The sequence below is a fragment of the Perna viridis genome, chromosome 8 (genome assembly GCF_037379345.1).
Source record: "Perna viridis isolate PV_CMFRI_1.1 ecotype Kerala chromosome 8, ASM3737934v1, whole genome shotgun sequence".
In the NCBI taxonomy this organism is placed as follows: Eukaryota; Metazoa; Mollusca; class Bivalvia; order Mytilida; family Mytilidae; genus Perna; species Perna viridis.
In genome coordinates, this window is record NC_142452.1 from 16,188,492 (window position 1) to 16,204,258 (window position 15,767).

The following is a 15,767-nucleotide window of genomic DNA, read 5'->3' on the forward strand; positions in this document are numbered from 1 at the left end:
TCCTTACAATTATTATCACAGTATATTTATATATGTCATGTATAAAAAATCAAACAAACATGAGTTCAGTAAATCTAAGAGATCATCAAGTTCATCAGGGTAGCAATCATTTACCATGTATACAAGATAAAACTATGCAATTAAGTCTTGAATTTTTTGTGATGAACAAATTAAATAATATTCTTAATATATTAGTATCAAGACTGCCATTCATGAGAGTGGAAAAATCTGATAGTCTTTGATTATCCTCTTGTTGACTCTTTGTAATACAGGTAGAACAGCAATGTACAGGAGTTATTACTCCATAACCAAACTAACCATATCCCAAATTAGTTCTGTATCAGTCAACAGACCCAACGAAAATTATGACAGCACACCTCCATGAAGAATGTTGCAAAATATTATAAAATAATTTAATTGTACATTTGTCGTTGACATGATTTATTTCCATGTAGCTGGTGAAGGTCTTGACCCATCTTTTCTACCTCTACCGAGGCCACCTGGTCCTAATTTCTTGTCCATATTCAGTGCATCTTGTTGAGCTAACTCTTCATCATACCTATAACAAAAAGGAATTTTAATGTTGAATAACTATGTCAATTGCACAACTTTTGAAAGTCCTTAAACATCCTCAATGGATACATGAGGTCATTCTGATAAGGAACCTTATCAGAGTGAATTCAGTGTGTAAAGAAAAAAAAACAACCTCAAAACCTGTCAAGACATCTTCAGGAGTCCTTATACATGTATATCAGTTCTGATGCATTTTGGACCTGTGTTACCCAAACACCTACCTTTATAAACCATTTCTTAAGACATAAAAAGATTTGGTTTATACAGGTTTTACTGTATACAAGTAAAATGTAGTGAGATCAACTCCCCATGTCACATGATTTACAATTATATATTTTTTCCTGATTCCAATAAGAATTTGTAATACTGTATACTTACAACAAATCAAAGTAACCCAAGTGTTCCTTCTGTGGTACTTTATTCCATCTCACACTGTAAAATATTCAAACCAAATACTGAGTATTCCTATTATACAGTGTATTTTGTTCACTAGAAAGCAGTAATATAGGGTAATCAAATGGATTTTGGGTTGGGGGGGGGTGTCATTCTATACAAATCAGTTAGGATTCTTTTCTGATAGTAATCCAATTGTTTGTTTTGTCCGTGAATTTACAGAGACGATTTTACGAGGTTAACAAACAAAGCAGAAATTGGCAAAATCGGAAGTTAATATACAGAAAAAAAAGAACAGTAACGATGAAATCCAAATTAGAAATAGCAGAATTCAGCTATTAAAAATGTGGAAAAAAATCTTGTCTGCAAAGAAACTCTGAAATCATTTTTAACTTCAAAGTTTAACCAGTTTTATCAAAAGCCTCAAACTATACCAATGCATGTTAATGATTTAAGTGTTCAAAAAAATGAAAAGATGTGGAAATTTCCAAAATATCCCTACATAAAAGATTCAATGCAAACGGATGCAGACAAAGAAATTCATTTGCTTCCTTAATTGTTCATATGTTCAATCTGTATCAAAACAGAATGTTATATTTTCAAAACTTACTCAGGCATCTGACCAGGTGGAATAACTATATTTATAAGATCATTCATCAATCTATACTTCATAATCCTATCACTGGATGTTGTACTAGTAAGGGATGGAGAGGCATTCACCTGAATCAAACAATTCAATATTTTTCAATTTAACAGGAGCAACAAAATGCACAGGTAAACTCTAATTCACATCACCTGTGCATGTATAAGCATTTTTCTTTTGATTTTCTTCCTTCTTCAATAAATACTTGATTGTACCTTAAAACCATCAAAAATATGCTTAGAATTCCAAATATACATGTAGTTTTTTTATTGTTTCCATGGTCATTTTTTTCTAAAAAATTACTGCATTTGTTTTTCATGAGTTCAAAAGAGCTTTTTTTCATGTCATTTGATCATAATATAATGATATCAGCCAACCTTTTGGTAAACATACCTCTATTAACCATGGCTTTAAGTTGTCATCTATAATAATGTCATAACTGAAAAGAAAGCAGTACATTTAATTAAAGAACTCTGAGAAAAACTAAGAAAAAAACAGACAGCAAAAAAATGACATGGAACATAATAGAGTTAAAGTAGTTGTTCTTGCAACATATCATTATATTAACGTGTATGAGACAATTTAAACATTTCCTAATGTATGAATTTGATTCGAATGTATAATGTAAGCTCATCATGATGAGTTTTGTCATCGTGCATGTTGTGAGAGTTTCTAATACTAGTCTTCTTGTCAAATGTACTGCATGCCTATGTAAAAATCCATTTTTATAAACATTCAAAATATTCACAGAAAAATGTGTACATGAGGTTTCTTGGTTATAAAATAAACCCTTCTAGTAAAACCCACTACCAGACTTACCCATAGCATTCAAAACAATGTCTGTCATTAGAAATATTTCCCTGAAAGTACAAAAAAATAATTACTTGTAATGGAGTCAGTACTTAAATATGCTGTATCAACCCCATACAATAAATGTACATCTACATTTACTGCAAAATCTTCCAATAAAATTTCCTTAAACATCCCTTGTTCTTACAGCACAACTAAACATGATCAACCTGCAATTGGATTATCTCCCTTTGCAGACAATAATTAAATTTGTTTGTAAAATTATATTTCCACCTTCACCATTAAAGCTTATGGGAACATAACATTTGTGCAACTTTTGATGCATGCACATTTTTAATGCATGCTTTTCTTTACTTATTGAATAAAGTTATTGAATTTTTTCATCGTAATTTTTAACCCACACGAAAGTTTCAAAGAGAAGTCTGTAACAAAACAAGAAAACCTGGCATGAAAAGTTTTAATACAAAAATAAGAAACTTTCAAACTAATATGTAGGGTGAGTAAAACTTTACAAACTGAACCAATAAATAAAATTGCTTAAGACATGAACATATACAACTCTGCGGGTGTTTCTAGAAAAGTGGTGGACGATTACCCTACTAGTGCACAACGTCCTTGCTCTCAGTTTTTAGTGGAGTCAGAGTTACTCATTTACTTTTGTTTTTGTATGTATATTTTGGTTATTTTATTCTTTGTTGTGTGTGTCAGTTTCCCATGTCTGGTCTTTGTCTGAATCACATTCTTTTAATTTCCGCTAGAATCTTGGTTCCCTTGATTACTTTTTCCATATAGTATTGAATGAAAAATGGGAGAGTTCTACAAAACAGGAAGTTGATATCAGAGAGCAACCAAAGTCACTTTAAATGTATGGGCCATCTATATAAAGACACATACCAAATCTGAAATCAATCTGTCCAATGGAATCAGAGATTCATGTTACAAAAATTTTCTCTTTCATTCTATACAGTGAAAAATGGGAAAGTTGATATTGGAGTGTAACAATATTTGCTCACAACTTATGTCCTATTTATATACAGCTACAATCCAATTTTGAAAGCAATCTGGCCAATGGGAGTCGAGTGTTTTGTGATGAAAATGTTTGACAGATTGACAAACTGACAGACAGAAAGACAGACAAGGTAACTCAAAATTACCACCCATCCATTGAATGGAGGTGCAAAATTAAGCACATATGTGCTGCCAACACTTACAGATACTGCTTTAAGTGAGTGGACTGTCAACCAATTCATCTCATCAAATAATTTGTCTGTTGTCTAAAAATTAGAAGAAAAGACATTGCTATCATCTGTGACATTAACTATATATGTAATAAGCAATTGTTCAAATACAATATTGGTTTAATTCAGTCGTGTTATGTGCTCATGTTTTGTTTGTTTTTTGTATTTCTTTTTGTTTTTGTTTTAGATGTTTTGAACTATTTATGACTTTATATTAGTATGTCTGTGATTCATGCTCATGTTGCCATAATCATGGTTATTAGAAATTCATACTTCTTTGCCCCTGGTTCCTTCTAAGAACAGCCTCAGATTTTGTACTGTCCATTTTCCACCATGTACAGCATTATAGTCCTCCTACAAATTAAACAGACACGTTACATTGTTTGTTAATTGGTAAAACATATATAAACCAATCAGATTCTTAACACTCTTTATATTCTTTTCTAAATCTGTGCCAGTAGTATGAGACTAGAAAATTGTTTTTGGAATTGTACCCACATTAACCATCTTAACTTATAATTGAAAAAGATTACATTAATATGTTTTAGACGCAGGTTGAAAAATGAGCTTTATACTTTGGTAAGGCCTTTTATAACAAGTTTAAGACTATGAATAGTACCACAGTTGTCATGATTAAATATATGGCAAGTCATAACAAAATGATAAACATACTCCTTGTTTCTGTATGGAAACATTAGTTAAATGGACAAACATATTGTCTAACTCATTCATACTGGCATTGTATTTTACTGTACAGAATCTGGCAAATCCAAGCTTGTATCTGAAATAGAAATCCAGTTTTTTTACATTGTCATTTTTCCCCCAGTTCTAAGTTTTTTTCTTGTTCATTTGTAGTTTGATTCCTTTGTATTTTATTTCAATGCTGCTAATGAGAGGTTATTCCTTGAAACATGCAAACAGCATATCAAAATTTGCGATATTATATCATTGGTACTCTTGTATTTAACTCAAATCTGACATCACATGAGCAACTTCGGGAGTTTCTAGAAAAGTAAAAAAAAATTATCTTGCTGGTGAACCAAGTTTTAAGTGAAACTAGGTTGATAAGTTATTCTGTAAAATTTCAGATAATTTGTGTTTTTAATGGTGTTTTGTCTGTTTTATGACTGTAAGTCTTTGTCCTTGGGACAGGAGTATCCTGTTCCTAGTTCTAATCATAATCTCCTTGCATATAAGTTTTCTAACCACAGTACCTATTGAATTCATTTCACTGAATGGTGATTATCTACTAAAGTGACTTACAGGTAACATTTTAAAGGTCTAAATGATGTGACTAATACATATAATCTCAGATCAAACTTCTTCCCACCAATCAATAATGGATTATCTATATACTTTGATATCACATAGGTATCTTTAGATGTTGGTGGTGTAAAGCTGAAATAAATGAGAAGACAAGGATGAAGTCAATAACAAAACAATCTACACTATTTACTATTTTCGAGCTGCAAGTCTGTAAACTTTAGTTTTTCCTGCAGGTGTTGCCCCTAGACTCACATGAAGATACAACACTCCCCTCCCCACCACCATCATCTTGGGCACTTTAATGTAAAAAAAATATCTCCCATTGCAAGTATCTGCTTAAAATGGTTTAGCGGACCTAGTAAGTAATTTTGAGATGTCATTCAATACAACTCTTCCATACTCAAAAGAAGATAGAACCATTTGATACAGACCTGAAAGTGATGCCAAATAATAAGGAACTTGAATTATCCCTCTTTGAAAAACTGCTACAACGTATCAAGGAAATGAAATAAACCATAGCAATTTTTTATACTTCGAAAATAGTTCATGCCTTTTAGAATGGCTAAATGTTCAGTTTTCACATGTCCTTATTCAACTTTTGGCCCAGTTGGAATTTGACGTTTCAACTGTAAATATAGGCTGTTAAGAATATGAGAAAAAATACAGTTTGTAAGATTAAAGAAAGCATCATGATTATCAAAATAAAAATAGGGAATACAAGCTTGGATACAATTCACATTTAAAATTAAAGATATGTGCAAAGAGGGTTCAGACATGCTTAAATGATTTAGATACATATAGTAAGTATGACTTCGAAAAGTTGGTCAATACTTTAATATAAAAAAACAAGTATTCATAAAACTATTAAGAAAGTACATCACATATTTTGGTTCCGATTGAAAGATAAGAACAACTTAAATATTTGAATTTAATATCATCACTACCTATAGCAACAAGATGTTGCACACTACATGTACCCTGTGCTATAAAATTCCCCCACTTAACCATTTCTGTCAAATAAATTCCTACAGTAAACAGGAAGTAGATAAGGGGAGACAAAGTACAAGTCATCATGCAAAAGCAAAATACCTGAGCATTCCCTCCAATATAAGCTGAGAAATCAGTTACAGACTGTGAGAAAATGCATCACCCCTAATCCTATTAGATTTCAAGTCAAGTTGTAAAGGTTAAAAGTTAGGCATGCAAAATTCTTCACAATAGCAATAACAAAATTGTTAGAATCACACATAAACAAAACATGGTACAGTCCATGACACAATGATATCAAACATTATTAGGTTCCAACAGGATTACAGTGAAGATCTGGGATATCTTCCATGGTTGTGAGAAATCACATCATTATAATGATAAGAGCATCTATGATGAATTTGGCTCACAAGGAAAAATTCCCAGAGTTTCAATAAGACCTGTAGAGTCAAATTCTTCCGAAAAATACTGTATTTTTAGGCAATTAACATGTACCTTTAGTCAGGGTAATTACTGATATTATTTCCCACAACTAAAAATACATTACCAAAGCACAAATTGTTTGAGGATATTATTTAATGCTGTTGTTAACATATTCATGGTGAACAGTTTTCCTGTTTATATGATCTATGATGGCATTCAAAATACCACTGAAAAATCAGATGTTGTATAAGATTGGTAAAGATTCATCAATCTGCAATGGGTTAATTATTATTCATAGTGATTTGCGTTTTCCGGAAGAATTAGGGTAAGATATATATTAGTTATTAATGAGATCATGAGAAATAGACAGTGACATTTTAAGTACAGTTTAGACAAAGACATAGAAAAAGACGGGTGCTACTGACTCACTTGGTTTTTTGTGACCACTTGCGTAATTGTGAAAGTTTGTTGACAAGGAAAATTCCAACGCCTCTGGCTAAAAACATGCACAAATTAATGTATCAATTATCAAAACATGCATGATGCTGAATGAAGAGTGACTTGCAACAAACACTCTGAATAATGTTTATAACAGATTTAGTTTAATTTTCTCAATGACAATGGTGAATTCTGGTTATCCTTTCATTTTTAAACACATGAAGACAGCCATTGTCATAACCATTGTCATTAAGGTTTTAGTACTTCAAGAGATAAGTCAGCATTATGTATATCCTACACCAATTTATCACTAGCATTCATTTCTTCTAAATAATTTTTTTTTCAAATAATTATGTCAACTTTTCAAGTGTTGATTGAGCGCATTTTTCCAAAGCACTTTGCTGCAAAATGTGCAATACCATTAATGCACACATTTTAAAGATTAAAGATTTGGGTATTATTGGTGCTGTATGATGTTTTTCACAAATATTTTTTTTTTTTTGGACTAAAACTCAAAACTATTTCATTGGAAGCTTGATTATTTTTCATACAGCACAAGTGACTATTCAATGCTGAATTAACTCCTCTTAGAATGAAATTCCTGACCAAACTCACTTGTTTGTTTTACTATCTCTAGACCATTTCTTCAGTTGTGACAGCTTGTTCACCAAGAAAATGCCAACTCCTCTAGCTAATTACACAGAATTATTAGCTTACAGCAACATTACAGTTTAAGTTAAAAAAACATTTGTAAACATAAAGTGACTGACAGTTCCATAAAAGGTAATAAATAGTACTAATTAGGATCAGTCTTCAGACTACTTACTAATCAAGGCTCTAATGATTTCATAAACAAGGTCAATTTTCTGATTCAAAGAGAATCACTGTGATGCTGCTATTTCAAATTTTCTCCTATTAAGTTATGTTTCCCAAAAAAATTACTTACTACAGGTTACAATTTCTAACACCTAATTGTGAATATACTACCATTTTTTGTTGAAAGTTGGCCACTGCAAATGTTATGAAACATTTAGAAATTGGTGTATCACTTGCATGACCTTCTTCCAATCTATGACCTTTTATGAAATGACAGCCAGTTTACCTACCATAACATAAACCCAATAACTTTTTAGTTCAAATTTGACAGTATGAATTCTTGATATTTTCAAGCAGTATCAGAATAAGTGGAATACTAAAAACAATAAGTGTGGTAAAAGTTTCAAAAATAGCATAGACTTTACAACAGTATTATAGTGGACTAGCATATAACACACTGTCAAACCTGATAAAGAAATCCTAAACTGATAAGAACCTGATAACTAGTGAATGAATCACATTAACACACCTATAAGACATTTAAAATCTGCAAACTTGTGAAATTTATTGGAAATTAGAATTCTCTGGCCAATATTTCAAGCATTTCAAAATAAGAGCATTTGAACAATCTAACAGAGACTGCTCTCTACTACAATGAACTAGATGTTAACATGCTAAAACACAGAAGCAATAGCCCACAGGAAGGCATGTCTTCTCCCTATCTGCTGGGTTCTTGATTGAGAAGCAATGACTAACAATTTTAAAGTCTTATAACCCAGCTATAGAACAAATCCAACCTTCCCCACTCAAAGTGAGCATGCCAACATAAGACTACAGAGGCAATCGTGAAATTTGTGTTTCAAAAAAGCTTCAACAGTACTTATTGTTGTTATTCACTGTTGCTCATTTACATGTGCTTTTAATTCATTATCATACCTTTCCCACACGGCTTCATAATCCATGTCGTGTTTGGATTTTTTCTGAATTCTTCCACAAATAAATTATAATCAGCTGGTAACATGAATGTCAGTGGTATAAAATCTGAAAAATAATACTTTCATGTGTTAACAAGAAACTACAAAGTTGGAAAACAGTGAATCAAAAAGATCAAGTCTTTAAACATGAAACATAGTGGAATTATAATTAATAATTTATACCGTTAAACCTACAGAGTTCATTCCAGACTGTGCCATTGTGCCATTGGCAAAGATTTTTTAATGTATGCCACACAAAACGTATGGCACATGCACCTGCAAGCTCACAGTTTTCTATAAGTGGAACTCTGAATTTCAGGATTTTTTTTCAGATCTGTGTTTGAATGTGTTTCCAATATTTAATGACCTTAAAAAGTCAAAAAGACTGAGGAAAACTGCAGGTGGTGATGCAGGGGAAGCCATTTCCCTTGATCCTGCTCATAACATGCAACATATTGTAGACGAGCGAACTGATGGCCAACCTAGAAATTTTGCAGTTAAATGGAAAAGGAATATTTACAGGTGATCTCAATACAACATTATGCAGTATAAACTTTGCATTAAAGCTAGTGAAATTTGTGGATATATAAACCTTTAAATGTAAACATGTTGAACAAGTCAGATCAGCTTAGCTACCAGGGAAAACTTTATAACTACCATAATGAAGTCCCATTAAAAACAAATATTTATTCCTCTCATCAGCAATTTATCGTAAAAAATTAAATATGCCTCTTGTTTCAAAATAAAGCTATAATATTAATTTTTTTTATTGATAGAGGACAAATTTAAGAAACTGTCCGTAAATATAAAATGTTCATGAACGTATTTACCATGAAAGTACATGTTAAATTGATCTGCAAGCAATATTATAGTTACTTTTATTTATTTTCAATTGCTGTATGACAAAACAAGATCCTTCTAAGACTACAGTTAGATGACAGTTTTTGCAAACTGACCCAATAGCCTATTTTTTATTTAGGTCCATTGGCAGAAAAAATACAAATCATCAAACCTTGGAAGTGTACTTTTATCTTATTTTTTATCTTAACATATCTATCTATTGAAAATGTTGCATACCAAGGTGAATGAATCTGCCAGCCTCGTCTTTTTCTGCTAAAGGGCTTCCTTCTTTTTCTAAATCTTTTCTGTATCTTTTAATGTTTTTCACCATTAAATCTTTCCTTGTCAGTTCCATATGATTTGGAAAATGATTAATAACTCTGAAAAGCAATCCCAAGATCATGATAAAAACTGACCATCAAGACAGATTAAGGTTTCCTTGACCTTACATGCTTAAAATGATTCCGTCAGTATCACACATTAATTTTTATCAGCTTAAATGTACATGTATTTTGTAAATTCCATCTTTCATTCAATTATCTATAAAACCTTTTGATAAGTTGTCTGTCTAAACCCACTGTCCATAAAAAAACTTACAAATAAGCTGCCAGGCAATACCCATTGTCAATATGTACTTACTGATCAGCTGTAAGTCTTTATCTGTCAATTATTGTATGTTACTTACCAGTACTGATCAACTGTCACTCTAATTTTTATATTTAGTGTCCATAAAAACTTACTGATCATCTGCAAGTCTATATCCACTGTCTATACTGAACACATTTCTAATACTCTGTACATTAGCCCTACATTTAGAAAATATAAAAAAGAATATCATTACAGCTAAAACATCAGTACAACTTTAAAATTGCTAGAAACATTAATAGCTTTCAGAGGACATTATTTTTTTCTTTCATATACAATGTGCATGTATGTATTCAAGATTTTTTATTTTCTACGATCGATACTTGATTAGCTTGATATTTTTTTTTTCAATTTATATTTTAATAAAGTAAGAATTTAGATCTTTTTAACTGTACACCATACTTGCATACTATTAGGTATACTGGTATATTTTAACTCACATCAGTTCAAATAAGCACTGGTCTAAGGTCAAGAATCCCCAATTTCTGATGCAGGACCATTGTAATTTCATTTACCTATTTCCTGGACCTACATGTACCGTACTTTACATTTACTCCTATTGTAGTCCTTTCATTTTCTTCTGGTGACCTTTTTCAGGAATACAAAAAAGTCCAGGACCTTTCACTATTCAAACTAAATCAGAACCCCTGCAGTACCAGTATTTGACCTGTTATGAAAACTTACCAATAGAAATTCCAATCCTCATCTTGACCTACTGGAATCCAACCTCGAGCTTCAAAATTATTGAGCAACACAGACTTGTCCATGTCACAAGCATATTTCAAACGGGCCATTCCACTTCTCTGCATTGTGATGCCTTAAAATCAACTATAAAATAAAAATATTTTTGGGAAAGACATGTCTCACAATCATGAAAAGCTGATTGGAATATTATCATTGAATTATTAAATTGTGGGGTCAATTAACAATTCCTCACTCACATCTACATATCACAATTCTTGGCTGGTGATCTGATTTGTATCATTTTTTATAATGCTGGTATATAGATACATATACATGTATTTCAATTGTTAGTGTTATTTATTTTAATTTGAAATTATCATAAAAAAAATGACACGTCACATCCACAGATAAAGACTAATGCTTATCCTGTACAGTTTGGTAAATGTAATGTGTTTTCAAACTGTTCCAGATTAAAAAACATTTATTTTAGCTGGCATTGCTACATTTTTTTATTTCCAGTTGAAGCTACAATGTTATTGTAGGAATGAGATCAGAATGGGGTCAAGTTCAAAACTGATTCTGGTATACTAACTTTGAAGGTCGTGATGGACCGATGCATTGGTGGATCACAACGCCCTACTAAACTAATCAATTATAGTTGTCAATTTCAGTATCATGATTTTATGTTTCCCTAAACCAATTTAAGTCAGGCAAAATTTCCAAGAATAGCTTGTTACATTTTACTTTGTACATGTTACATGTACATGTAATTTTACCAGCATTTAAATCATGATTATTTTTCCTGAATTAAATTCCCGTCAACTGGGACAAGTGCAAATTTGGTGTGGTAAAGTTTATTACTATGCCTCACTTTCCTTCTGGCAAGTAGGAAGCCTAAATTTTTTTAAAAGGATTTGTTAAGTATGGAAAGCATATTTCAAGTGTGGGAAAGTTAATCCTCAGATTTAGAGTTTTCCCATGAAAACCTAAAATTTTGGAAAATTCTAGAATTCTGGCCGGTCACCACAGTCACTAGCAAAGATTGGGAAATTGATTTCCTTTCTCCAGAAGTAATGGAAAAGGTGAAACCACCTCTATGTTCTATCTTAAAAAAAAGTTACTTTGCCACTGTCCTTCACTGGCTACACTCCTAGTGGCTGGGCATACAAAATAACTTTAAAACATTTGGTAATGGGATTCAATACTCAAAATTACATTTGGTGACAATCCAGGGACAAACCGCTTTGGCTAAAGATTTCATACTTTAGCCAAGTCAAATAACTGGCTATTTAAATCTGATCTACATGTATAATGCAGATAAGTCATCCTGCCACACTTACTCCCACCTCAAAGAGTATTCATTCCATGAAGAACTCTAAACTAGCTCACTGTACAATACTGTCAACATAAAATTTAATTTCTTCACTCTCCACAATGGAGTAATTATGAGTGGAGTCACAGTGTCTCCACTCTCCACAGTTGGAGACAACCAGTTGGATTGACTAATCCTGTCTTTATACCAAAATATATTTAGTGGTCACGGTGGAGTCATGGTGGAGAACATGAGTGACTGTGAAAATTTTGGTTAATGGAAGTGTACGTAGCTATCAAAACCTTGTTGGTTTTTTTGGTCTGGCATCATATGTAATAGGAGAGCATGTTTCAACTTGCAAAATTATTACTCCACCACCGAGGATTGATCCCTTAAGTGACCAGTTTCCAGACGATTAAATTGTCATCATATATATACATGTAGTATACACAAATATATACAGCAGATTCAAAATGTCCTTTGAATAGTACATGTACCTGTACATGTATGTATTATCTAATGTAGATCTGATTCACTATTTTTGTTTTCAGATGCAACATTGGTCTGATATTACATTTAAAATCATAAGCTCATGGTTAATGGATGCGACGATTTTGATTGCTCCTTCTGTTTTTGTTTTTTTTTTGGTTTTCGTTTTTTCTTTGTGTATTTCTTTCTGTTTTGATATTTCTTTCAAAGTCAATTCTTTCAATTATTTTAGTTCCTCAAAATAGAATTTATTTCTTTTTCTGTTTATTCAAATTCACCTCCTTTTTGCATTTTATGATATCGTTACTTTTATAAAAAAAAAATCTTATTTGAAACTAATCAACAATCTTGCACGTCAATTTTTGTTGGTAGTATCATATTGAATTTCATTTATGAATTAACTTTAAGTATTTTCTGCATATTATGAAACTAATGATCCATCGACAGACTATTCACATATTAAACTAGATTACTTAGTACTTGGATATACTCAGGAATTGCACTAACCTGCATTTGTACAGGATTTCATGTTGATCTGTCCCCAATCATAAACTCAGTGCATTATGAATTCATACAATTAAAAAATTAAACATAAATATTGAAAATAAATTACTTATCCTTTTCTACATGTCTTTTCTTAAATTTTACAATATAAATGAATGTATAGTTCATAAAGTATTGCTTATATTAGACCTATCTGTAGTAGTGACACATGATTATTACATTACAAAATGAAAAGTGATTAGTCAATTTCAGTTATTTTTTTTTAAACCATTAAAGAATAATTGTTTTCCATTTATTTGTTTTTAATCAAGGTTTTTACCAGTTGAACATAGCACCCAAGCCTACCCAAAGCTTATAGTAGCGAGTACTGAGAAGCGGTGTGAGCTCTGTGGTTATTATATGAACTATCCAAATTTCCCTTAAGGTTCCCCAATATACCAACAAAACAAAAAGTTATGTCCCGGAAGTAACAAAAAGTGACTGTCCTTACGGAAAATTTATCGCTTCCTTATATCAAACAAATAAAAATATATACATGTAGGTTAAGATTACGTTTCAGAAGAAATAAATTAATCTTTTCTGTTAGTTTTTGAGTCTTTCTCTATTTTTAACTTATCAAAAGAAGTGAATATGATATTTTTAAAAAAGTTCGGGGAACTCATGGATGTAGGTACATGTATCTCTGCTGTTCCAATGTTGCTGTTGTCAAGAACCTAACCCGCCTTGGAAAAAATATAACTCTGATTATATTATCCATATTGAAGCATAAATTTCTTAGATAGGAAAGGCAATCATTTTCTTGTCTGGAATTTGCAGCTGTCAGTTGCTTCTGAAATTTGTTTACATCACATGATATGTGTAAAATATTCCCACCATCCGTAGAGAACTGTTATATTTCTGGTACATTTGTATCTGTACAGATTGATCTGACCGGCCAAAAACTTAAAAGGATTATGCTAGAGATGCCCTTAAGGGTTAAAAAATGAAAAGTATTGCAAAGTGCTATAAAGTTATCTACTATTTTGAAAGCAAGGGGAAAGGGGGTATGGGATTGTGATTTAGGAAAAACATTTTTTTTTCAAGTAACTCATTCATTGAAAAAAAAAACTCCCCCATTACTTAACAAGGCAAGTTTTCAAATAAAAATATTGATTTTGCTTGCTGCTTAAATATAATTAAAAATATGCACTTGCGAAGCAAAAATTTTCATCCGACCCCCTTTGTAATGTCCTTTAATGGCTTTATCATTTTTACGAGTCTCGCACAGACAGTACATGTATCGTAAAGCTCACGGTGCTTGCTGATTTAGGCAATGCCTACTCCATGTTACAATATAATTATCTGAGGGGACAGATCAACTTGGGTCAGAAAAACCTGGGGAGGGATCAACCTGCTACCTTATAAAGTAATAGATTAAATAAAATAGATAAAAGTGAATGGGTTGCTAAAAATCAGCGATCTGTGTTTTAAAGTAATCTTTATTAATTTAAATTATGATTTTCTTGTTTGTATTTCCATTTGCTATTTGTGGAGGATCTGATAGGCATAGCATGTTGCCCAATCCATTTGATTTTGATCAATAAAATATTTGAAATGAAAAATCCCTTTAAGATCTGTGTTTTAAAGTAATCTTTATTAATTCAAATTATGATTTTCTTGTTTGTATTTCCATTTGGTAATTGGAGAGGATCTCATAGGCATAGCATGTTGCCCAATCCATTTGATTTAGATCAATAAAATATTTGAAATGAAAAATCTCTTAACCACTCGGTGACATAGACAAGCGCGTAGGCCGTCCTGTCACAGTTTCATCTATCTTGCTTGTGAAAGTATCCATTAGGTTACACTTTCTTGCATAATTCAAGAGATAAGGGCTCCTCAGATAAACCTACCACAACTACATGTACTGTAAATAAATTTTAAAAGTTTGCGAAGGCGTCCTCAGCAACCCTTACGCCATGTTTTTATCTATTGACACGAATAATTGAACATCTCCTCAAAACGTTTTAACTTAGGTAATAGAACAGACCCTTTCTTACAGAAGGGAAATTTCATTTAACTTTTGCTGTTTACTAATAATCCTTTGATACCCTTCATATTTATACAACGGTTCGATTAACTGTAGAGACGGTAGCGATCAGTTTCGTGGCTATAGCCCTACCCCAAAAATATCGGTCATACTAAAAAGCGCCCGGACACGTCCAAGATCGTCCGGTGTAATAAAAACGCTCGGGAGAAAGTAAAAGCTTCTGGGGAGAGCCCGGACGTTTTTTTTTATAATATCATAGTAACAATAAAAGATTTTTAAATAGGACTATAAATTTGTTAATTTTTTCGAATTTTTATTCACGGTTTGGATTTATTCAACTACTGGTAACATAAAGTTGTTTTAGGGCATATTCAATTAATATCGTGAACACCTTGAAAGAAATATCATGTGCCAAAAAAGTGACAACGATAGCGAATTGTTCTATGCAGACGTATCAATAGATACATTGTTAGTAGATCGGCGTGCACTATGTTCTGCCAAACATACCAATAGGCATCAAATAAAACATTTCATTTGGTAGATAATAGTGCCCACGAATAACAGGAATTACCTTGCAAAAGAAGACAATACGTAGACGACTGTGGTGTTAGGGGATTCATATCGTTGAAAACGCATTATTACATTCGTCAAAACAAAGTACTGAAATACATAAATGCAATTATGTAACAACTGTGAAAAACAC

General features: G+C 31.9%; 1 protein-coding gene across 5 annotated transcripts; it reads right to left on the bottom strand.

The window, feature by feature from the left end:
• Window positions 1-8: 8 nt before the first annotated feature.
• Window positions 9-15,170, bottom strand: LOC148609516 (polyglutamylase complex subunit TTLL1-like). Of its 5 annotated transcripts, none has more exons than XM_088596338.1 (15): window positions 15,075-15,170; window positions 10,731-10,874; window positions 10,142-10,207; window positions 9,639-9,781; window positions 8,524-8,628; window positions 7,387-7,462; window positions 4,921-5,055; window positions 4,330-4,438; window positions 3,931-4,011; window positions 3,631-3,693; window positions 2,429-2,469; window positions 2,003-2,048; window positions 1,577-1,686; window positions 952-1,005; window positions 9-559 (listed from the first exon to the last, which is right to left on the bottom strand). In XM_088596338.1, exons 2-15 carry the CDS (start codon window positions 10,853-10,855, stop codon window positions 442-444), a joined length of 1,272 nt encoding a protein of 423 aa, XP_088452464.1. In that variant the 5' UTR covers window positions 10,856-10,874; window positions 15,075-15,170; the 3' UTR covers window positions 9-441. The 5 variants fall into 5 exon arrangements, with proteins under 5 accessions (XP_088452464.1, XP_088452465.1, XP_088452461.1 ...); XM_088596339.1 differs by lacking the exons at window positions 7,387-7,462; window positions 15,075-15,170 and adding exons at window positions 6,763-6,829; window positions 14,928-15,067; XM_088596335.1 differs by lacking the exon at window positions 15,075-15,170 and adding an exon at window positions 14,928-15,067.
• Between the last annotated feature and the right edge of the window lie 597 nt (window positions 15,171-15,767).